Raw genomic sequence first — 24,693 nt, forward strand, 5'->3', positions numbered from 1 at the left:
AGCGTTCGTTGCGGTCCAAGCTAGAGGAAAAGCTTGTCTGAAGTTCATAAATAAATACTTATTTTAGAAGATGTATTTTTTAATCCGGATTTTAGTAGAAATTTAATTTCAGTTTCCATGTTGCAATTAGAACAATTTGTTATGACTTTCACAAGTTCTAAAATATTTATTTCCTTCAATGGATCACAATTGTGTATTGCATGTTTGGAAAATGGGCTTTATATTCTACGACCTAATGAACCCCTCGCTCTTAACAATGATTTATTCAAAGTTCCTAAACCTAGGACCAATAAACGTCAAAAGACCGATAACGATAATATGACGTATTTATGGCACTTGAGACTATGTCACATTGGCTATGATAGGATTCAAAGACTTACAAAGGATGGGCCTTTGAGGGAACTCACCTTAGGTGAGTTACCTATCTGTGAATATTGTCTAGAAGGAAAATTGGCCAAGCATCCATTATCTGCAAAGGGTGATAGGGCCAAAGAACCACTTGGACTTGTGCATTCAGATGTTTGAGGAACTTTGAATGTACAAGTCAGGGGTGGTTTTGAGTATTTCGTCACTTTCATTAACGATTACTCTAGATACCTATGTCTTTACCTAATGCATAGGAAAGCAGAAACATTTTCAAAGTTTTAGGAATTCCTAGCGATGGCTCAAAACCAAGTAGGTAAAACGTTAAAGATCTTGCTATCTGGTAGGGGTGGAGAATATTTGGATATGCAGTTCCAAGATCATTTAACTAAACTTTGGATTTTATAAAAAATTACTGCCCCAGGTACTCTGCAACAAAATGGTGTAGCGGAACGACGAAATAGAATTTTATTGTAAATGGTTAGATGTATGTTTAGTTACTCAACTCTACCAACTTCGTTCTGGGGACATGCAATTGAAACCGCGAATGACATTCTCAATGTCGTGCCGTCTAAATCAATCCTGAAAACACCTTTAGAACACTAGAATGGTCGCGAACCTAGTTTACGCATTTATAGAATCTGGGGGTGCCCCGCCCACGTCCTGAGAAAAAAGGAAGGAAAGCTAGAATCGCGAACTGAAGTTTGCATGTTTGTTGGCTATCCTAAAGGTACTCGGGGTGGACTTTTCTATAGTCATTCAAACAAGAAAGTTTTTACTTCTACGAATGATACTTTTCTGGAAAATGACTATGTTCAAAACTTCAAACCTTGCAGAAAAGTAGTTTTAGAGGAGATGGTTAAAGAATTGACTCCAACCAATGTTCCATCATCATCAATGTGAGTTGAAGATGAAATTCCCACTCTTCATGTCCAACCAACACAAGTCAATTTAAATGAAGAAAGTACCACTGTTCCTGAGCAAACAGTCACGGAGCCTCGTCACAGTGGGAGGGTTTCTAGGAACCCAGTTCGCTATGGTTTGGATGGTGAAACCAATAGGGTTGTTGGTGACACTAGTGATGATGATCTATTGTCTTTCAAACAAACAATTGTTAGCCATGAAAAGGAACTATGGCTCGAAGCCATGAAACAGGAAATGGAGTCCATGTACTGAAACTTCGTCTGGGATCTTGTGCAAGCACCTAGTGACTTTAGGGCCATTGGGTGCAAGTGGATCTACAAGAAGAAATGAGGTGTTGATGGAAAAATCAAGACTTATAAAGCTCGATTAGTGACAAAGGGTTATAGCCAAAGAGAAGGAGTGGACTATGAGGAAACTTTTAGTCCAGTAGCCATGCTCAAATCCATTCGCATCCTCCTATCCTAGCAGCCGCTCTCAACTATGAGATCTGGCAAATGGATGTCAAGAAAACTTTTCTTAATGGAAAGCTTGACGAAGTCATTTATATGGATCAACCAGAAGGATTTAAAGTAGCTGGACAAGAATGAAAAGTTTGCAAGTTGAATAGGTCCATTTATGGACTTAAGCAAGCTTCTCGTTCCTAGAATCTTAGGTTTGATGAAATAATCAAAACCTATGGCTTTGAACAAAATATTGTTGAGCCCTGTGTTTACCAACTGAAGGCAAATCAAATAGTGTTATTCCTAGTTGTTTATGTAGATGATATCTTACTCATTGGAAACAATGTTAAGAAATTATCAGAGGTGAAGAATTGGCTGAGCACTCAATTCCAAATGAAGGATTTGGGTGAAGCGAGTTATGTTCTAGGTATCCAGATCATTAGGGATAGAAAGAACAAACTCGTAGCTCTATCTTAAGCAGCTTACATAGATAAAGTGCTTGAACGTTTCTCAATGACAAATTCCAAGAAAGGACGTTTACCGTCCCTCCATGGAATTCATCTTTCAAAGAAGTAGTCTCCCCAGACTCCTAAATAGGAAGATGCAATGAGAAAAGTTCCTTACGCATCTGCAGTTGGAAGTCTGATATATGCCATGTTGTGTACTAGACCAGATATCTGCTATGCAGTGGGAGTAGTGAGTAGGTATCAGTAAAACCCAGGACCAGAACATTGGATAGCAATTAAGCATATCCTGAAGTATTTAAGGCAGACTAAGGATTATATGTTACTCTACAAGGGTGGTGTTCTAAACCCAGTAGGCTACACTGATTTAGATTTTTAGACTGATGTCATTGACAGGAAGTCTACTTCAAGAATGGTGTTTACTCTTGGGGGTGGAGCTGTGATATGGAGAAGCGTAAAGCAGTCTGTAATCTTAGATTCCACCATGGAGGCTGAGTACATAGCCTTGTCAGAAACAGCTAAGGAAATAGTCTGGCTAAAGAAGTTCTATTCAAATCTTTGTGTTATTCCAGAAATGGATAAACCGCTTGTGTTGTTTTGTGACAGTACAGGAGCCATAGCCAACTGGAAAGAACCTCGCAGTCACAAGAGGAGTAAGCATATAGAAAGGAAGTATCACATTATTCGAGAATATGTGGCCAGGGGAGATGTGAAGGTTATGAAGATTGCAACTGAAGACAATCTTGCAGATCCATTTACAAAGACACTACCAGAAGCTACATTTGATAAGCATGTCAAGGAAATGGGAATAGTATAATTAAGGAATTAGTTTCAATTAGTGCAAGTGGGAGTTTGTTGGGGTTTTATGCCTTAATTAAAACCCAAATTCTTTGTAATCTCATTTTATTATCAATAAAAGAATAGAAATCATTTGTTGACTTTGTCAATCACTTTACTCACATGTTTTATTTTCATGATTATTTGGTTAATATAAACTTCTATTAAATCTCAAGCATATAGCTAATCGTATTTATAGTGACAGAATCACAGTGGAATATAAATATGATTATGTGTTCAAAATAAGTTAGTCCTAAGATTAGTCCGTGCACAGGATTTACACTGACTTGCCAATCTACGATATGATTTACTTACACATTGTGGTGTTATGTTCTTTCCAGATCATTAGCAAAGTAGATAAGATCAAATGTATTTGTTACATCGGACAGGACCGATATTGACTGTTGATAAGATAAGTAAACATAACATTATTATCTATTCTAGTCATATCATATAGTTGACCATAGGCCAATTCAATCTCAATTCTGAGTGGTTAGTATTCTAACTGATTGTATTATTTGAGTTCTTTGACTTGTACGTTACCAGCTTACCCTACGGACTAGCCCATACTTACATCTTGGGAACTCGGTAGTATAATTGAGTGGGAGTGTTAATCATAGATATGAACATCTATAGCTTCTGATGAAGAAGTGAAATGATGGTTTCCTTTCAGTTTGGTTCAAGGTGTTAAATGATAGAGATCTCATTTCAGTAATTAAATTAGTTTACTGAAATATCATTTACAAGGAACTAAGTGTTTTAAGGATAAAATACAATGAGGGGTAAGACGGTATTTTAGTCCTATCTCATTGTAGAGCGTCTGTAGAGGATTGAGTGGAAATTATGGTTGTAACAATGGATAATTAATAGCGTATCTATATTCGTTATAGAGAGTTCTATGAATTCAAGAGTGCAATTCCGAGTCTATAGTGGAGTCACAAGGAATTAATAAGTTAGTAAATTTATTTGTTAGATTTATGATAACTTATTGGAGCTTGATTTCATAGGCCCATGGTCCCCATTGTACCTTGGATAAAATCATCTAGATAGTCTCAATTAATTGATTTAATCATCAATTAGAATTATCAAAGTTGATCTGGTCAATTTTGGATAGTTTCACAGAGTTGTGTAATTTTGAGAAGAAATGAGTTTTTAGGGCAGATTTATTAATTAAGATAAATTGGTATCTAATTTAATAAATAAGTTTAAATCAAGGTTCAAATTATAAATAATTAATTTGATAAAGGATTTAAATAATTATTTAATTAATTAAATCAATAGAAAATAATATAGACATTGATTTTAAGTCTAATGGGCTTATATCAAATGAGAAATTTCACGGGCCTAAACCCCATGATAATTTTGACCTAGGTCTGTTAATTGACTATTATTTTATTGATTTTTTAATTAAATTAATTGACCTAGTTGAGTCTATAAAAGGAGTGCTAAGTGAGAGAAGAAAACACAAGTCACAAGTTAGATTTTCTGATAGGTTTTAGATTCTCTCTAAACACAAGTCCTTTTCTAAGCCTCTTTTTTATTTTCTCTTCTTCTCTCTGTATCTATCTCATGTGTTGAGAATTTCCCACTCTAGTCTAGGTGATTCTAAGGATACTTTGGAAGACTGTTAAGATTATAGAAGATCGGTTCAGTTTCTTGATAATACTCTGCGATAGAAAGGATACAAGGGTTAGAGAAACTGAAGGAAGGAATCATTCATTCTGTTGCGTATACTGTAAGTATTCTTATCATTGTTTCTCTTTGAATTCAATTTTAGAAACATGTTCTAGGTTATCTCATATTAATTTTTTTAATATTAGATCTACATGAAAATAAATAAAGATCTTGTATAAGGTTTCCCAACAGTTGTACCCCTTCGGAGTCTGTGGCAACCCCGTAACAAAGTCCATGGTGACCATTTCCCATTTCCACTCAGGGGTCTCTAGCGGCTGTAATAACCCTACGGTTCGCTGATGTTCCGCCTTTGTTTGTTGACTCGTCAAACAATGTGCCACGTATTCTGCTACATCTCACTTCATTTCTACCCACCAAAATTATCTTATGAGATCCTGATACATCTTAGTGGTTCTCGGATGCATAGCGTAAGGAGTATTGTGAGCCTCATAAAATATTTGCTTCTTGATCTCCTCATCATCGTGCACGCATACTCTACCCTTGAAACCCAACATTCCATCCTCCAAGATGTTAAACCCTGGTCGAATGTCTTTCATCATCTCATGCACCAGTCGTTGGATCCACAGATCTGCGATCTATCCTTGTTGGATCATTTCCATGATCGTGGGTTGCACGGATAGCCTTGCCAATCTTTCCACTACTATCACCAAATCCAATTTGGATATATCGATTTGTAGTTCTTGGGGTATTTCATTCACTGAAATTACATAATCCATTGGCTACCAACTCAACGCGTCAGCTACTTTATTAGCCCTGTCTGGGTGGTACAATATATCGCAATCGTAATCATTGAACAATTCTAACCACCTCCATTGCCTCATGTTTTACTCTTTCTGAGTGAAGAAATATTTCAGACTCTTGTGATTCATGTATATGTCGCAGTGGATCCCATAAAGATAGTGTCTCCAGATCTTCCAGGCGAACACTACCACTGCTAACTCCAAGTCGTGAATTGGATAGTTTTTCTCGTAATTTTTTCAGTTGTCAAGAAGTATATGCGATCACTTTCCTGTGTTGCATCAATACTTCCCTGAGTCCCTGACCTGATGCATAATTGTAAAGGGCGTAACCCTCTGTACCTTTTGTGATAGTGAGCACTAGAGCAGTTGTTAATTTGATTTTTAACTCTTGAAAACATGTTCGCACTTGTCTGTCCACTCAGACTTTATGTTCTTCTGGCCTGTGCGGTCATAGGCATAACTATTTTGGAGAAACCTTCCACAAAGCGTCTGTAATACCCTGCCAGACCCAAGAAATCTGGACCTCTTATTCATTCTTTGGGGCTTTCCATTGTTTCACCGCCTTGATTTTGGCCGAATCGACTGGAAGCCCATCTCCTTACACTACGTGTACTAGAAAACTCACTTGAGTCAAACAAAATTTGTACATGGAGAACTTGGTGTACAACTTTTTCTCACTCAATCGTTGTAAGATTAGTTCCAGGTGTTGAGCTTGTTCATCCTGGTTTCGTGAGTATATGAGTATATTTTCTATAAACATGATCACGAATTTGTCTAGATACTCCCCGAGTACCCTATGCATAAGATCCATGAATGTCGCAGGCGAATTGGTGAGTCTGAAAGACATCACCACGAACTCATAGTGGCCATACCGAGTTCAGAATGTGGTCTTGGGAATATCCAATTCCTTGACTTTCAACTAGCGGTATCCGGATCTCAAGTCGATCTTTGAGAATATCGATGCTCTACGCAATTGATCGAATGGATCATCAATTCTGGGCAACAGGTATCGATTCTTGATTGTCACTTTGTTGAGTTCGCGGTAGTCTATACACATTCTCATGGGTCGTCTTTCTTTTTTCACGAATAGTACCTGGGCTCCCCAAGGAGAATGACTTGGTCATATAAATCCTTTATCTAGGTATTCTTGTAATTGCACTTGCAGTTCTTTAAGCTCTGATGGTGCCATCTGGTATGGTGCCATTGAAATAGGTGTGGTGCCTGGAATCAACTCGATCTCGAACTAAACTTTACGGTCTGGGGGTATCCCTGGAGATCGTTAGGGAACACTTCCAAAAATTTGCACGCCACTACTATCTCAATTGATTGTAGCTTAGACTCTGTATCCTTGTCTATTACGTTTGCCAGGTAGCTAATACATCCATCGTCCAATAATTTTCTAGCCTTCATCATGGAGATAATAGTGAAATTCTTCTCACAGGCTGTGCCTTGGAACACGAATGGTTCTTCCCCAGGTGGGTTAAAAGTCACCTTTCTTCGTTTGCAATTTACCACTGCCCTGTATTTGGTTAGCCTATACATCAAAAATAACATTGTACTCATGTAATTTTCACACTAACAAATCCACAGTCAACTCCCAACCTTCTACCCAGACTGGTACGATTCTAACCCAAGACCGTACCATCATATCCTCTCCCGAATGTAAGGATACACCACATACATTTTCCATAGGCTCATGCTTCCTATCTATCTTATCAACATAAGATGCAGCAATAAAAGAATGGGATGCACCAGTGTCCATTAATGCATATGCTGAGTTATTAGCCATAGGAAGTTGACTTGACACCATGTCGGAAGTCCCAGCTCCTTTATCGACCTGGTTGAGTGCATAGACTCGTGGTGCAGTTCCTACTGGTTTTGGTTGGTCGTTTCCTCCCTTCTGACTATGAGTCGGGCAGTACCTATAGAAATGACCCAGATTTCCACAGGTGAAGCAGTTGTTGTTGTTGCACTCGCATGGGTGGCGCTGATCGCATTTGTTGCATTACGGCCAATAGTTTTTTTCCCTCCTTGGCTGCTTGTTAAAGTTTGAACTTTGGCTTGGTGGCTCCATTCTTCGTTTATTATCTCCACCATTGGTCTTCCCATACTTCGATTGCCTCTGAATGCAAACCTCCCAGAAGACCCGCTCTAGTTGTTAGAGTATCTTCCTTAACATATACACCTCACATATTACTTTTTCCCTTTTAGTAGCCGCCACAAAGTCAATGATTCTCGCTAGCACGCTGACACACTCTTCTATCATCAAGGGGGTTTGAAGTCTCTTCAAACAAAAATGGGTTTTGCTTGCTAAACCATTCTGAGATCAGCTTTGATTGTTCTATTCTAGACACATCAACTAGTGGGTTTGCTTCCACCAGTGGGTCTTCTTGCACTAGGAATTCCTGTCTTTCATAAACATCTTCCCGAGGTACTAGGGGTGCGGGGTAGTGTGGCACTTTAAAAAATCTTCGCATCATTGCCTCAAACATCTGAGCATTCATCCCATTCTGCTCATGCACAATCCTTCTCAGATCCTCTATCTGAGTTGTGATATTTGGTTCTGGTTGTGCTCTTTGTTCGCGACGTCTCCCTCAGCCAAGACCCCTTCCTCTGCCTAGGCCACAACCTTCCTCTTGGTCAACGACCGCTCTTTCGGCCGGGTCTGGTGGATTAACAACCCGAACTCCCCTTGCTCGAGTGGTAGGCACCATTGCGAGTCTCTATACTACAATGTATAGAATGGAAGAATACTAACCTAGCATTAAATGTGCATACAAGTTTCCCGCGCACAAGGAAAAAGGAAAGAAAAATCATAATGATTCAACTCAAACAGATAGTCATATCATTCAAGGCGATAACCTAGCAATACAAAATGATAATGATAGATCATGCCATAAAATCTTAGTTAGCAGAATGATAAATACAAAAGAAAGCCCTAATGACTCGTGGGGTTTCTACATACACCTGCTACCACTATTCAAAAGTTCTATAATTTAGTAGGTATGCAAAGTCTTTACAAAATTATCAACAAGACTTTCACAACAAAACCTAATCTACCCTATCCATCTGCATATCCAGCTCTATGTCAGAATCCTAGTCCGGCTACTCAGTATCCTCCTAAGGATCTACCGTCCAGCCTCAAGATACGCCATCAACCATGGAGATAAGTCAATCCATGGCCCAAACTCCAGCTCATGCTCCATACGGAAGTCGTCCCACATGATACGAACCATCTGCCAACGTCGGTGGCAGAACCACACCTGGGCCGCACCTCTAAAAAACGTTCTAGCAAATCGCGCTCTCTGTCGCTCGGGTGTGTTGGACCTATCGAAAAGCTAGGTCATGTACTGCGTCCATCGCCAAACGGCTTGCCGATGTCACTGGTCATATTCAAAGTGTCGAGGATTCTCCTTGTGAAAAAACCTATAATAGTCAACCCTAGGTGTAGGGATCACGGGTAGGTTCTCTATCACAAGGTCATCTATCTCAGGTATATCAAACATAACCTACAATTTATAGGATTGAGGTAAATAAAAGAAAGTAAAGGAAACATATATGAAAAGACAGTACTTACAATGAGTGCCGGTCTATCTTGCAGAATGTACATGTGGGTTTGTCTACAGAATCGGTTTAGCCCGGTGCTCTAATACCAACTGTAACGTGCCGTAAAATCTCTTAACATAATTTGCAAAAAACATAACCATTTTCTAAAATAAGGTAACCGAAAATCCATATAATTTTTTTTTCAAAACATACAATAGTTCGGAAGTAAGCGCATACTTAAAAGTGAATTACAGTGTCATAATTTTAAAACATTTAACGAGCCCAAAATAAACTATTAGTTATCATGTGGGTTCTAATCCCCAGAACGTAAATTCCCAAAAGGTCGGTCCACATGTACATCCTCCCAGATAAACTCCAGCGCTCATTGATCTACTTTGCCTTTGAGCTTACCTACAACACGAAACAACTAGGTAAGCAAAACACTTAGTAAGAATAACTTAACAAACATAGCCACATAATAGAGCAAGAACTTAACTAACTGTAACTAGGAAAATAGTCAACCAAGAATAGGATTCTGATGAAACTGAACCCTAGCATACAATTTAAGGACGTAAGAACGTCCTGGAAAACATATGGTCATGCCTCATAACCAAAATTTATCACCTGAAGGTACACCTGCATGCATAAAATCCCAAAGCATACATATAGTCTTAACTGGTAACATACATACTTACTTACTCAGTCATATCATACATACATACTTAATTAGTCATTAGTATCATATCATACATACTTACTTAGGGTTCCGGAGGAACCTTCAACATAGCTTAACATATCTTAGCATATCTCAATTGTGCTGACGGGTGTAAACTTGTTACACCGGTTACCCAGACTCCTAGAGGAATTCGGCATACTTTCTTAGCCATAGAGATTTGATTCAGGAATTAACTTACTTACGTGTCATGAAGTTTAACTAGACTCGTATGCCACGGGTGTTAAGCCGGACTTCTTACATATCACGATGGCCAACCGGCTTAGCCACAGATGCATCGGTGGCGAACCATACTTTTTACATATCGTGATGGCCAACTGACTTAGCCACACAGGCATCAGTGGCAAACCAGACTTCTTACATATCGCGATGGCCAATCGACTTAGCCATACAGGCATCGGTGGCGAACCATACTTCTTACATATCGCGATGGCCAACTGACTTAGACACACAAGCATCGGTGGCGAACCAAACTTCTTACATATCGCGATGGCCAACTGACTTAGCCACACAGGCATCGGTGGTGAACTATACTTCTTACATATCGCGATGGCCAACCAACTCAGCCACACAGGGATCAGTGGTGAACTGGACTTCTTACATATCACGATGGCTTGCCGACTCTGCCACAAAGGCATCGGTGGCGAACCAGACTTCTTACATATCACGATGGCCAACCGACTTAGCCACACAGGCATCGGTGGCGAACCAGTTTCTCACATAGTTCTCCGATCGCTAGCTGGAGTTCATAGTTGTCACGGTAGCCAGTCGGACTGCTTTCCTTAGTCATGAGTATGCAAATTCTCTATGACCACGATCTTGATTAAACCGTCTAGGACTAGTTCAAATTATTAACTAATAATTGAGTTATCTAAACTAGTCATAAACGTATTGTAGCCAAACATATCATGAGTTGTCTTACCCAGATTCCTTAGCGCTTGCTTGTGGAAACATTCTATCCAGAAGCGAGCCTTCATGCTTAGATAACATTATAGTGAAACCACACAGTGACTCAGATTAAACTATGGAATATTCTTATAGTTAATATTCCAATATAGCTACATGAAATAAATTCTTAGGGACTCTATACTATAGTATCTTATACACTTCACAGTGTATAAGGCCGAATTTCGTTTCAGTCTTAACGGTATCATATGAAAATCGATCTCGCCGCAACACGTTCACCGCCATGCATTTTAATATACTTTAAATGAAGAACTCACTTATCGGATAACTCGTATTTTAGTTTTAGGAAAAAGGAGTTATACCCAACTCATATCTTTAGAAAATACCAACTTGTCCTTATGAAAATTTATCGTTTTATCTTTTACCAAAATATCACTTATTGATCCGTTTCAAATATTATTTAACAATGTCATATCGCTCTCTTAAAGGTTCTTCAAAATCCAAACCCCCATTCTTACCAATTGTTACCCATAACCTAGGATATCTCTTTATGGTTTTTTTTTTTTTAAAAAGAAGGGCAATTAAACCCTGAATTATAAAATAGTAAAAATCAACTTTTCGTTAAGGTTTGAAATTGCTACCTTTCAGTTTTTACGGCAACCTTAGAATTATTATTTCTCTTAAATCGTAATACATTTTTCTCTAAAATTTTACAGGAGTCCTTGTACACATCTTAAATAATTCCCTTCAAAATTTTATAATTTTGTGGATGGCTAAACGTATTCAAATTTTTAAATTAATCTGGGAAGTGCCTGCTGCCCAAAAGTTTTTCCCAGTTTTTATGGTAAATTTGAAAATTTATTTCTATTACACCGTAGCCCAATTATTTCTAATATTTCACAGAGATATTTATACATGCCTAAATTAGTATCCTAAAAAGTTTCATAATTTTTTGAATAATGAAACTTAACCAAATGTTTAATTCTATCTGGGCAGTGCTTGCTGCCCAGAAGTTTTGTTTCTAGATTCTAGGGAAAAATTTAAAAATCATATCTCTTATACCTTAACATATTTTTCTTTAAAATTTCACATTGTTCCTTACAAACATTTAAACTAACATCTTACAAAATTTCATGGCTTTTTGAATAGTAAAACCCATTCAAAAGTCAAAACAATCAGGGCAGTGCATGCTGCCTAAAAAATTTCTAGATTTACATCAAGATTCCAAGAAGTTCATAACTTCGGTTTGAAAGCTCTTTTTTTTTAAAAAAAAAAAAATAGCATAAACTCAAGTAATCATCTAGAAATATGCAAACATATAAATTATTTCCACAAACAGAGGTAGTACGGTACAATCTGACCCGTTGGAAGTCAGACCACGAAAACTTGGCAGCATGCAATTTTACACATTCCAGCTAAACTAAACACAACTAGCAAAACCCTAGCCACATGCATGCATTAAAATAAAAAAAAATCAAACAATCTATCCCTCCAGAATAAAATAAACTTCAAAACCAATAAAACAACCTATACAATAAGATCTAACATCAATAACCTAAAACAACTCAAAACCAACCAAAGATCTTCCTTTGATGGTTCTAGCTTGGAGATGATAGTCCTTAGTTTGTAAAAACTTCCTTCTTGGATTCTATACCCTCAAACCGAGCCCCAAAGGTTTCACATGCAGGCTTTTAAGAGGGTGTTAGAGTAGGAGATTTTAGGTGAATGGAAAAACACAAAAGAACTCTAGAACCCTTACCTTTGTTTTCACTAGATCACCAAAAAGCTTCAACTTTGAAATCCTCCTAGAACAACCTCCCATGAACCCTAGAACACAAGATACATGCCATGCATGACTATTAGATCACACAAGATACATATTCCACTCCTTAAGGTTTCAGATTTGAACACAAGATACATATTCCACTCCTTAGGGTTTCAGATTTGAAGATGAAAAGAAGTGAAATGGACAAGGTTTCGTACTTACTTCTTCACTAGTCTTCCCTTGAGCTCCTCCTTCCTTCAATGGAGAATGAGTGAACCAAGCTTGTGAAGAGAAGAGAAATGGCAGCCAAGGGGCTTAGGACTTTCAGTTTTGGGAGTGTAGAGTTGAAGAGAGAAAGTTTGTTTGAGTGGATGTAATGACCAAACTATTTCTAAGACCTTGGACCATTAAAACTACTAGACATAACCACTATTTTTGAGAAAACATACATAAGGAATATTCATAACTTTATTAAAAACTCCAAAGTAAATATTGAAATACATAAATGAGCGGTATGGGATCCCATTTTTTTAAAAATAAAACAGTACTTTAAATTTAAATGAAGTTGTTTACAAAACTAAATGCGGAAAATACATGAAAACATAATTTAAAGAGACTAAAAATAACGTCGTTCTCAAATCGTTACGCAGTGCATTGAATCCCTTCATCTTTAATACACAAGCCAAGCTACCAAGAATCATTCCACCTCCATATCTATTTTCCTACATTACATAAAATAAAGGAGTGAGCCTAATGCCCATCAAGGAAAATCTACTAACACATATAAGCATAAAACTATATCATAAACATATTCTATAAAACATATGACTATAAATAAAAATAAGTATTACAGTGGCCATCATACTTCTTGGGGCTTGCTTGCTAGGCAATCATATGCCCATAAATTTACGAGGCTAGTTATCTAAACAAGTCATATAAATTTATGGGGCTCGTTATCTAAACAAATCATATGCTCAAGGAATATATTATTGGGACTTGTTATCTAAACAAGTTATATGTTTGTTATCTAAACAAATTATATGCTTGTTGTCTAAACAATTATATGCTTGTTATCTAAACAAATCATATACTCAAGAGCTAAAAACATAACATACATAAACATATCAAAACATAAAAGCACATAAAATCTATCCTATTTTCCTTACCAACACCGGAATATTTGAGAACAAGACGAGATTTGGAACACTCCTAAAACCAACAATAAGAATGGTGAGTATCTCTAAAGAGAAGAGATGATAAAGAAGAGAACTAAACCACCAAGAAGAAGCTTACTGAAAAGAAACCTTAAGTTCAAAGAACTTAAATACCTAACCAAGAATCGAAAATAACGAGTTAGGACTTAAAGAAAACTAAAGAACCATACATAAATGAACTTAAGAATAAGAATACCTTTGGATGTACTAGAACCGATCTACACCTCGATATTGAAAACACACTATATCTCACTTCCCCAAGTGTTTATAAAGCTTAAGATGATAAATCTTTTATCCCAAACCCAAGTGTATCACTCTATAGTAACCCTAGCAGCTTGAAGGCTCTGAACACAGCTTGAAGAATGAGAAAAATGGCTGGGTACTAGGTCCTATTTATAGAGTTCAAGGAGTGAAAATATCTCCTTTTAGCTTGAATAAAATAATGAATATTAATTAAAAAAATATTTGAATTGGTTCAACAGGTGCTTAAGACTCGGACAAAAACGTTCAGAGGCAAGTCAAGAGGTTAAGGGATGAATCAAGCTCGAATTCTACGACCTTTGAAATTATGGTCCTAGGGCCAATATATCGCCTGGCCCTAGGTCCCGAGTGATCGTGGCTTCGTTCGTGCGAAGTTGACGTGTTTTTTGTATCTCCCGTGTGGCGATATATCGCTCCTATAGCTACGATATATCAGCATACGTTGAAATATTAGACACGTAATTGCACTTTATCAGCTTAATTTGAATTGGATAAACAGCTTTGACTGAGTCATAATATGATTTTAAAGCTGCTGGAAGGTTCTAGAGCTTCTAGATCTTTCTTTTTTATTAAACTATTCATCAAAATACTTAAATCCTTAATAAACATACACACGACAAGTGTCATGATCTTATTAATTCTATCTAAACCTTATAGTATAATAAATGACATCTTTATAGTCAGCTCTATTAATCAAACCTTATGTTATAAATAATATTCTTAAAATATAGGTTAAACTTATAAAATCTATAAGCGTTGCTACGAGTGTTCGACTAAGTCCCGGCTTGAACCAAAAACGATAGTAACTATCACCCTATAAACTATTACTAACTACAACTATTAATATTACTATCTAGCTAGCTAAGTAAACATTCTGGGACTCTACAGTGGACAAAATGATTTTTGAGGGAAGTGTGTAGTTTTGGTGAAAAAGGATTAACGACAAAAAATGTGGAAGAGCACTAATCATTAGGGTAGTCTCTTAACCTTCCCTAGGATATGTGTCATAAGACACTTAAGTGCATAGGCATAGCCTAGTCGCCCACCCTTCTCCCTCCTCCCTTGTGAAAAGACTTTTATGCCCTTGCCAAATTTTACCACACTTTAAGGTATTCAAGGTTTCTTTGGTAATTTCACTTCTAATTTCTAACCAAAATTTTACCCTATAGTTTTTAAATATCCCAAGATAAGATTAATTAAATAAATGTGACCATAAATAAATTTTGTAACATAACACATAATTTTGGTAATTTACTCAAATTAACCAAAGTGCCATTAGGGCTCGGGCAAGAATTTCCATTCTTAAACTCGATTGATTGGAATTAAATTCTCAATCAATTTTTCTTAAATTTATTGGCTCGACTATAAAGTCTCAGTGTCATACAAAATTAATATTTTTATGCCATAGTATTTCCTATTTAATTAATCCAAGATTTTTACCCAATTAGGGTTTTTGACCCGGTCCACAACCAAAGGTCTCGATTTCTAACAAAAGCCACACTTACAACAACATGGATAGCATTGACACATCACAACTTCTTGTAACATAAAATGTTCACATGACATACTACATAATATTGGGAAAAATACCCGAACTAGGGTTTTACCTGGTGCCCTAAACGCGAGGCGTTACATACGTCATTTGGCACAGGCAATGCGTTGCTTGATGACCTGCGATGCATTGCCTTTAGCGCCAAAAAAAATAAGAAAATCGTGTTTTTACACGTTTTGCTTCGCCTTGAGGTAGTTTCTATTGGAGTATCACGTTGCACTCCTTAGTAAGTGCAAATGTCTCATAGTCCTCCCATTTATTTTTCTTTGACAAGTTTCCTTCTTAAACTTTACATAACTTGACATTTGTTCAAGTGCCTCAGCAAAGAGAATGTTGATGTGAAGCTTTCGAAAAACATCTAAGAACTTAGAAAACTTCTTGTCAAGCATCTTCTTTTGAAGCCTCTGAGGATATGGATTCTTGATGTGGTGCTCAAAACTCACCAATGGCTACTTCTTCTCAAGGTTCTCGTTAGCCTTTTCTTCTACCTTATCCTTCTTCTTAAAAACCACTTTTGGTGAAGGAGTAGACTTCTTAACTTGCTCTTCTTATTCCTTAACACTCCTCAAATATATCAAATTGCATTGTTCCTTTGGATTCACTATAGTATTACTAGTCAAAGTCCTTTGTGGCCGGTTGTTCAGCATATTTTCCAATTGACCAACTTGACCCTCTAGATTTTTGATGGAAGCTCAAGTTTCTGTCATGAACTGAGTTTTAGTGTTGATATGGGGTCAAAAATGCAGCATGTAATTCATTTGTCTTCTCCTGAGAAACTTGTGGTACCAGTGGTTGTGATGTTGCTACAAATGGAGCTTGAGACATGGGTTGTTGAGGGGCCTGATTCTTTCTCCATGAAAAATTGGTATGATTCTTCCACCCTGGGTTGTAAGTGTTAGAGAAAGGATTGTTGGCTCGCCTATTAAAATTTCCCATCATATTCACTTACTCCATAGAAATAGAATTATTCACCTCTGCTGCCATACACCGATCAAAAGGATGAGGACCCCCATACATTTCACAAGATGTCTGCATCTGCATGGCTTGAGTTTAGATAGTGTTTTTCTGCAATTGCTTGGTTAATGTGGTAACTTGAGCAGTTAACGCACTGATAACATCTAGTTCATGAACCCCAACTAATTTTTTGTTACTAGTTGCTCGCTCATTAGCCTATTGGCAGTTTTTCATGGCCATTTCTTCTAACAATGCATAAGCCTCATTAGCACTTTTACTCATAAATGTCCCTCCTTCTACGACATCAATGATGGTGCGCGTAGTAGTGCACAACCCATTATAGAAATGTGGACCAACATCCACTTCTCAATGCCATGATGAGGACTCTTTCTCAATAATTATTTAAACCTTTCCCATGAGTCATATAATCATTCCCTGTTAGTCTAGAAGAAGTTATTAATCTCTCATCTCAACCTTGAAGCCTTTAATGGAGGAAAGAACTTGGCAAGAAACTTCTGTGCTAGTTCCTCCCAAGTGTTAATAGAGTTGGCATGTAGAGAGTTTAGCCAACTCTTGCCTCTTTCCCTCAGTGAGAATAGGAACAACCTTAATCTGATAGTATCGTCACTCAACCCATTCATCTTAAATGTTGCACAAAGCTCCAGAAAATTAGCTATGTGCATGTTTGGGTCCTCCATAGGTTAGCCACCAAACTAAACAGTAGACTAGACCATTTTCAAGATTGCCAGCTTAATCTCGAAATTGTTAGTGACAACGGTGGGGTGTCTGATGCATGAATACACTCCCGTAACAGTGGGGAGTACATAATCCCTTAAATTTCTTGCTCGTTGATCTTGGGCCTCAGCAACCGCTGCCCCTCCAACATTGTTGGCGACATTATTCATTGCATTCCCCTCGTTTGTAGCCATCCTTGCCTCCAACCTCTTATTCTTTCAGTTCTCTCTACAGGTTCTATCTATTTCAGGATTCACCGATAATATCTCAGATGTTTTACGACGTCCCATAAACTAATACTACCTAAAATGAGAGAAATAAGACAACCAAAGTTAAAATTATAAAAGAAAAACAACCAAATTAGAATAAAAATTAACTATTTTGATATTAATAAAACAATCCCTTACAACGGTGCTAAAAACTTGTGGATTTTTATGACTATGCAAGTATACGTATCACAAACAAGTAATAATAGAACTAAATAGAGTATCGTCCCACAGAGATTGATTATTAATTACCAAAGATTAATTTCTTAATTCTATTTGGCTAATATAACTCTGATTTCAAGAATATCAAGAACAAAAACAAGAATTAAGAAAAATAACAAAAATAAATAATAATATTTGATTTAATGGATGTAACACTAAGGCATTTAACTTCATCATCTATCCACTTAAATATTTTATCAATACAATTTCTACTAATCTTCTCCCTATTGTGATAGCAGATTAATAAAAGAAATTTATATTCATACTAGGATATATAAACCTGAACATATATGTGGACTTTCTACATCTCTGTGATAAATTCAAACACATAGCAAACATTAAGCACAACAATCCTAAAGCGACACAAACCATACATGTACTCTCGTCCAATATCTAAATTTATGTCTAAACAATTATAGTATAATTAACTCTCACTTCTCACATTTTGAATTAAAAACATATGAATCATGCAAATGGTGATCAAGCATTCACCAACATTAAACATATTTGGAATAGTTAACAATATAGAAGAAGAAATCATAGAAATTTCAATTAAATTAATAAAGAGTTTCAAAAGATTCCATTAAAGCCTTAGAAAGTAAAATGAGTTCATGTTCATATCCACAACATCCATGAAAATAACTAAATAAACATAAAAGAAAGAAAGAAATAACTAGTTGTCGATCCAATTCCGTCTCCACAATAGCCTCTAAGTTTACAGGTCTGAATCCCCTCTAAAATTCGCATCTAATAAAGTATTTATAATGATATTTAGGGTTTAGTAATAAAATCCCAAAAAAATCCCTCTGAAAATCGGAGAAATCCCATTTTCCGGGCACCTGGTGCGGTCGTGATACTCACATTATGCGACAGCGTCACCTGATTCAAAACATAGTTTTTCTCCTGAATTTCATCCTTTTCTTGACTTTTGACCTTCTTTTCACTCCAAAAGCATCCTGAGCCTTCAAAAACCTAAAAATACACCAAAACAAGCGTAAAATAGAACAAAATAAACCTAATTAACTAAAACACTCCCTAAAATGATACACTTAAACGAATCTAAAACTTGTTTATAAAACCACATCACAAGTGACTAGTTTTCTTATTTGTTATAGTGTAGATGGATCTCTTGTTATGATTCTAGTTTTATGATTTAATGTAAAGTTTAATTTAGTCCAATATTACTCTTGTGTTCTACTTTGGTTTATTGATGCTATAATTGTGATTTGTATATTGTGATGCATTATATTATTATAATTAAGGCTATATTTTAGATTGTGAGAATTCTTACTCGAGAGGGGAACATTTAATCAATCCGGCAGCAGGTAAAACACCTTAGATTGTGTGAGATCGAGAGATAAGTATGGATCTAGGTAGTCAAAATAGTTCTAGATTGTGAAATCGTGATATGAAATATTTAGAATTGTTTTTAGAGTGGAACTTAACGAAGGTAAGGATAAATGGTTGTATGGAGATAAGAATGGTTATCACTTACACATTCTTTATGCGGCACTCGAGAGAGGGTATAGAGATAAAAAAATGCTCTAGGTTCTTGAGAATATTGGATTGATTTAGGCACATTAATGATTAGGATTGGAATTATTAGAGTGAAGTTGAAACCTTAACAATTGTTCTCATCTTGAGTTTTTAAGTTTAATTAATTGTTTTCTGAAATTCATATTTTATTTTAAGATTTTCAATATCTTTCAAAATTAATTCCTTGGATAAAGTTAGGATTTAGTAATCATTGTACTTAATTTATTTAATTGATTTTAATCCTTGAGAGACATATCGATCTTATGACTACTTTACTACTTGTTCGATTTGTGCACTTGCAATCATATCATTTATTTTTCGCAACAAATTTTTGGTGTCGTTGCTAGGGATTAAAAAAGGTTTAAATAGAATTCATATAGCAATAAAAATATCAAATTTTAATCTAAATTTTTTAATTTGTTTTTGTTACTAACTTTAGTTTCTAATTTTGTTGTGGTTGATGGTGTAAGCGCAAAGCTCGTAATTCAAATCTCCTACCTTTTGATCCTGAAATTGAAAGAACATTATCATCTATTAGGAGAGGTCGACAAGCTAGATCACGAAAAATGGGGGACCAAGCTAACAAGAACAATGTTTCTGCCAATGCACCAGCAAACTAGACCTTGAGGGATTATTTCAAGCAGGTAGTGAATGATAATTATTTAGGCATTCAAAGGCAACAAGTGAATGTCAACAATTTTGAGCTTTAGTTGACTTTGGTCAACATCATGCAACAAAATCAATATTCTAGTATAGCTTATGAAGACCCCAATATTCACTTGGATACTTTCTTGGAGATTTATGACACGATCAAGATTAATGGGGTCATAACAAACATTATTCGTTTGAAGCTCCTTTCATTTTCGTTGAGGGACCAAGCCCGAGTTTTGTTTCAATCTATACCTCCAAGGAATGTGACTACTTGGGAGGAGATGGCACATAAATTCCTCACTAATTTTTTCCCTCCATCAAAGACTTTACAATTAAGGGCTCAGATCACTCAATTTTGGCAATTGGAGTCCGAGCAATTATATGAGGCATGGAATAGATTTAAGGAGATGCTTACAAAATGTCCTCAACATGGCATAGAGGATTGGTTTCAAGTACAACTATTTTATAATGGGCTCAATGGTCAAACAAGATCACATATTGATGTCACATTTGGCAGAGCCATTTTATCAAAGACATCAAAGAAAGCATTACTCTTGTTTGAGGATATGGCCATGAATAATTGTTAATGGCAAAGTGAGAGATCAACAGTTAAGAATACAGCTGGAGTTTTTGAAGTACTTCAAATAACGTCGCCGATGGCGCAAATGTTTGCTTTAACTAATCAAATTAAAGGTCTCATTGAAACTAAAGTAGTGGCAAGTCAAGAAACGGTGAATGCGACTCAAGCTTCTAGTTCGAATGAGTTGGTGGATGAGCAATGCCAATACGTCAACTAAAATTACAATTTTAGGCCCAACAAAAACTTGCCTACTTATTACCATCTTGGCCTCCGCAATCATAAAAAAAATTCCTATGCCAACAATAGGAATGTTCTCCAACCACCACAAGAGCCAAATAGACAAATGGGGGAGAAGCCTTCACAATCACTTGAAGAGTTACTAAAGACTTACATAGCGAACTCTAAAACAAGGCTTGATCAACATGACACTCGCCTCAATAACTTTGAAACAAGTTGACTAATATGGGGGCAACGATGAAGACATTGGAAACGCAAGTGGAAAAATTGACCAATACTATGAAGAATCAAATGTCAATATCTTTTCCTAGTGGCAGAGAGAATAAATCAAAAGTGTGTAATGTCATTGCCTTGAGGAGTGGAAAAGAACTAGAAGTTTCTAGTGTTGAAAAGGAAAATGTTGAGGAGATCTCTAAGAAGAACGAGAATGAAGAAGGCAAGGCAAAAAAGGATACTTTAAAGAAAGAGCCATCGATGGTTAGGCCTGGTTCCATTACTTTTATGGATAATCCACCTAAGATTACTACTCTATTACAGTTACCTCAATGATTCCATAAGAAGGCGATTGATGAGCAATTCAAGATGTTCCTAAATATTTTCAAGAAAATCCATATAAAAATTTCTTTTGTTGATGCTCTTGTGAACTATGCTAAGTTTATGAAGGATGTGATATCTAAGAAGCGTAAGTTAGAGGATTATGAGGCAGTGAAGCTAACAGAAGTGTGTAGTGCCATTATCAAGAGACAACTACCGGAAAAGTTGAAAGAACTTGGAAGCTTTACTATTCCATGTGTGATTGGTGAGATACATATTGAGAAGCCCATGTGTGATTTGGGTGCTAGTATCAACCTAATGCCTCTCTCTATCTTTTAGAACATCAATATTGTAGAGGTCACACCAATTACTATTTCCTTACAATTGGTGAGTCGCTCTTTAACGTATCCTAGAGGTATCATTAAGGATGTTTTAGTGAAGATTGATAGATTCATTTGTTGGTTTTTGATCACGTGATTGACAGTGTAGTGGAAGCATGGGATGGCATTTCAATACAATAATGACAATTATTAAAGCATAAAAACAAATCACTCTAGGAATCATAACTATAATGGGATCTTTCTCATGCAACATGAATTTGAATAAAAAGAAAAATACAAATACATTTTGTAGATATAGAATACGTGTAGATCAAATAGTGTCTTAGCCTCCTAACCCACCATCTTCCATACTATGACTCACACAAAGAGAGTGAGACAGGTGGATGTCTATGCTATTTGGTAGGATACACAAGAACACACTTGTGAATCTCAACACATGAGAGAGTGTTCTTCTCACAATACAAAGAAAACAAAATTATCTACTTTTCTCTCTTGGCAAAAAATAACGTGAAATGCATCTGATGTCTTATTTTTTTTCTTGATGTTATATTCTATTAATATAACAATGGAAAGAAGACCTAACCCTAATCTCATTGGGCCTATGTGTGGGCCACATTCCATTTGGAATGTGGTTGGCGCCAAATACAGGGCTTTGGGTCCTGTGGTATTTTATCTCTATAAAATGCTATTTGTTGGGCCTTTATCATATTATTTTATATAGTATGCAATTATACCACAAAATTAAATATGATTAAATTAATTGTTAATTTTAAAAAAAAATCATTTAATAAAATTAACAATATAATTTTATTTGCCAATAAATATTATTTCATAAATAATATTTTAAATATTATTTCACAAATAATATTGATTTGTGAGATTAAAAATAATACTTTGTTATTTTTTATTATTTCCTGTTAATACCAAAATCCTACCTCTGTGTTATCGAGCTAGTACGATGACAGTATGGACCCGTAGTTCTAAGCTCCAATAATTTAATTAATTTCACTAACACTTGGTTCCATTAATTAATTTATTAGCTATGAATTATTCTATTAGAAATTCATAGTTGAACTCTCAAAACTACAATATTATATTATTAGAAGCTGTGGATGTTCAATATTCCACGCCCATAAAAGATCCAAGACGCGCGCTACGGTCCCATAAAGGCCTAAATGAGTGTCTGAGCCGCGAGACGCTCGGGCCATCGTCCTCTGGCAACCGCCTCGCTCGGCCACACCCAGGCGCGAGGCCTCCCCTCGCTCGGCCACGTCTAGGCATGAGGCCCTGCCTCACTAGGCCATGCCCAGGCGAAAGGCATCGCCCCGCCTCGCTCGACCACACCCAGGCGCGAGGCCCCGCCTCGCTCAGCCACGCCTAGGCGCGAGGCCCTGCCTCACTCCGCCATGCCCAGGCGAAAGGCACTGCCCTGCCTCGCTCGTCCACACCCAAGCGCGAGGCCCCGCCTAGCTCGGCCACGCCTAGGCGCGAGGCCCTGCCTCACTCGGCCATGCCCAGGCACAAGGCACCGCCCCGCCTCGCTCGGCCGCACCCAAGCGTGAGGCCCCGCCTCGCTCGGCCACATCTAGGCGCGAGGCCCTGCCTCACTCGACCATGCCCAAGCGAAAGGCACCGTCCCGCCTCGCTCGGCCACACCCAGGCGAGGCCATGCTGCCTCGGCCGTGCGAGGCCCTCGTCATAGCCCAGCCACGAGGTCGTGCCGCCCTCTCGACATCTCGTGAAGGCCTCTCCCAAAGAGCTACGCGTGTGAGACAACCTCTGTAGTGTCCAAGAACTTTACTTAGCTAAGTTAGATAGTAGTATAATAGTAATAATAGTATTATCTTTATGACTGTGGATTTTTGGTTCAGACCGGGATTTATTTGGACACTCATAATAGTACTTGTAGATTTTCTAAGTTTAACCTATAGTTTAGGAATATTAATTTTAACCTAAGGTTTGATTAATATGACTGATATTGAGGATAATATTTATTATACTATAAGGTTTAGATAAGAACTAATTAGATAATAGCACATGTTATGTATGGGTTTATTAATGATTAAGTATTTTGAGGATTAAATTTATTAAGGTTAAAATTTGAATACCCTAAGGTCAGTCAGCAGCTTTTAAAACGTTAGAGGGCTTAGTCAAGGCTTTTTACTCAATTCAAATTAAGCTAAAAATGTGTAATTTCGTGTTTAAATAATCTGTGTATGCCGATATATCGCAGCTATAGGGAGCGATATATCGCAGCACGAAGATACGAAAAACACAAAACGTTGCACGATTGCCTCGGGCATACTGGCCCAGGCGATATATCGCCCCTCTCAACATATTTTGAAAGTTTTCAAAAATGTTCTCCATTCAAACCTTCAACCTCTTGATAAGTCCAACATCCTTTTGAACGAGTCTTCAGCCTCTGCTGAATGATAATTCAAATTATTTTCACTTAAAAATCCATTATTTTTATTCAATTTAAATGAAGATTTTTTCATTCCTAAACTCTATAAATAGGACCTAGTACCCAGCCATTTATTCATCTATTACTCTAAGTTCAGAGGCTACAAGTTGCTAGGTGAGTGTGAGAGTGTAAACACTTGGGTTGGGAATTATAAGCTTGATCACTATAAGCTTATCAAACACTTGGGGAAGTGAGGTTTATTCACATTTCGGTTCAAGGTTTAGATTGATCATAGAAGTACTCAAGGTATCCCAAAACTCTAGTCCATTTCTGTATTATATTCTTTAAAGTTCTCATAGTCTTTTACTCATTCTAACCTTATTCCTATTCTTGGTTAGGAAATCCAAGTTCTTAAGCACAAGGTTTTTGGTAAGTATGTTTTGATAGCATAGTTCCTTCTTCACTTTCATCCCTTTTCTTCAAATATACTCACCATATTTTAAATGGTTTTTAGGAGTGTTCCAAGGTCCCACATCAGTTCTCATATCCCGGTTATTTTGGTAAGGAAAATAGGATAGGATTTATGTGATTATAGGATTTTTATATGTTATCTTATGATTTTATGTTATGTAATATGTTATGTTAAGTATGATTGTAGACTTGGGCATATGACCTATATGACTAACAAGCCCTAAATAGATTATGGGCATATGACTTTCTTAGCTAGCAAGACCCCACTAATCTAATGGGCATATGACTTGTTTAGTTTATGGGACCCCAAGTAATAATGGCC

General features: G+C 36.8%; 1 protein-coding gene, 1 non-coding gene and 1 pseudogene across 2 annotated transcripts; 2 read left to right on the forward strand and 1 right to left on the reverse strand.

The window, feature by feature from the left end:
- The first annotated feature begins 16,763 nt into the window (after positions 1-16,763).
- On the forward strand, positions 16,764-16,870 carry LOC133813303 (small nucleolar RNA R71). Its single transcript, XR_009884330.1, has one exon. It is a non-coding gene; the product is annotated as a small nucleolar RNA R71 (small nucleolar RNA).
- A 3,270-nt stretch (positions 16,871-20,140) lies between these two features.
- LOC133813234 (small nucleolar RNA R71) lies at positions 20,141-20,240 on the reverse strand (annotated as a pseudogene).
- A 606-nt stretch (positions 20,241-20,846) lies between these two features.
- On the forward strand, positions 20,847-21,494 carry LOC133816360 (uncharacterized). Its single transcript, XM_062248903.1, has 2 exons — positions 20,847-21,098; positions 21,183-21,494. Exons 1-2 carry the CDS (start codon positions 20,847-20,849, stop codon positions 21,492-21,494), a joined length of 564 nt encoding a protein of 187 aa, XP_062104887.1.
- The last annotated feature ends 3,199 nt before the right edge of the window (positions 21,495-24,693 follow it).

Source organism: Humulus lupulus, chromosome 1 (genome assembly GCF_963169125.1).
Source record: "Humulus lupulus chromosome 1, drHumLupu1.1, whole genome shotgun sequence".
Taxonomy (NCBI): Eukaryota; Viridiplantae; Streptophyta; class Magnoliopsida; order Rosales; family Cannabaceae; genus Humulus; species Humulus lupulus.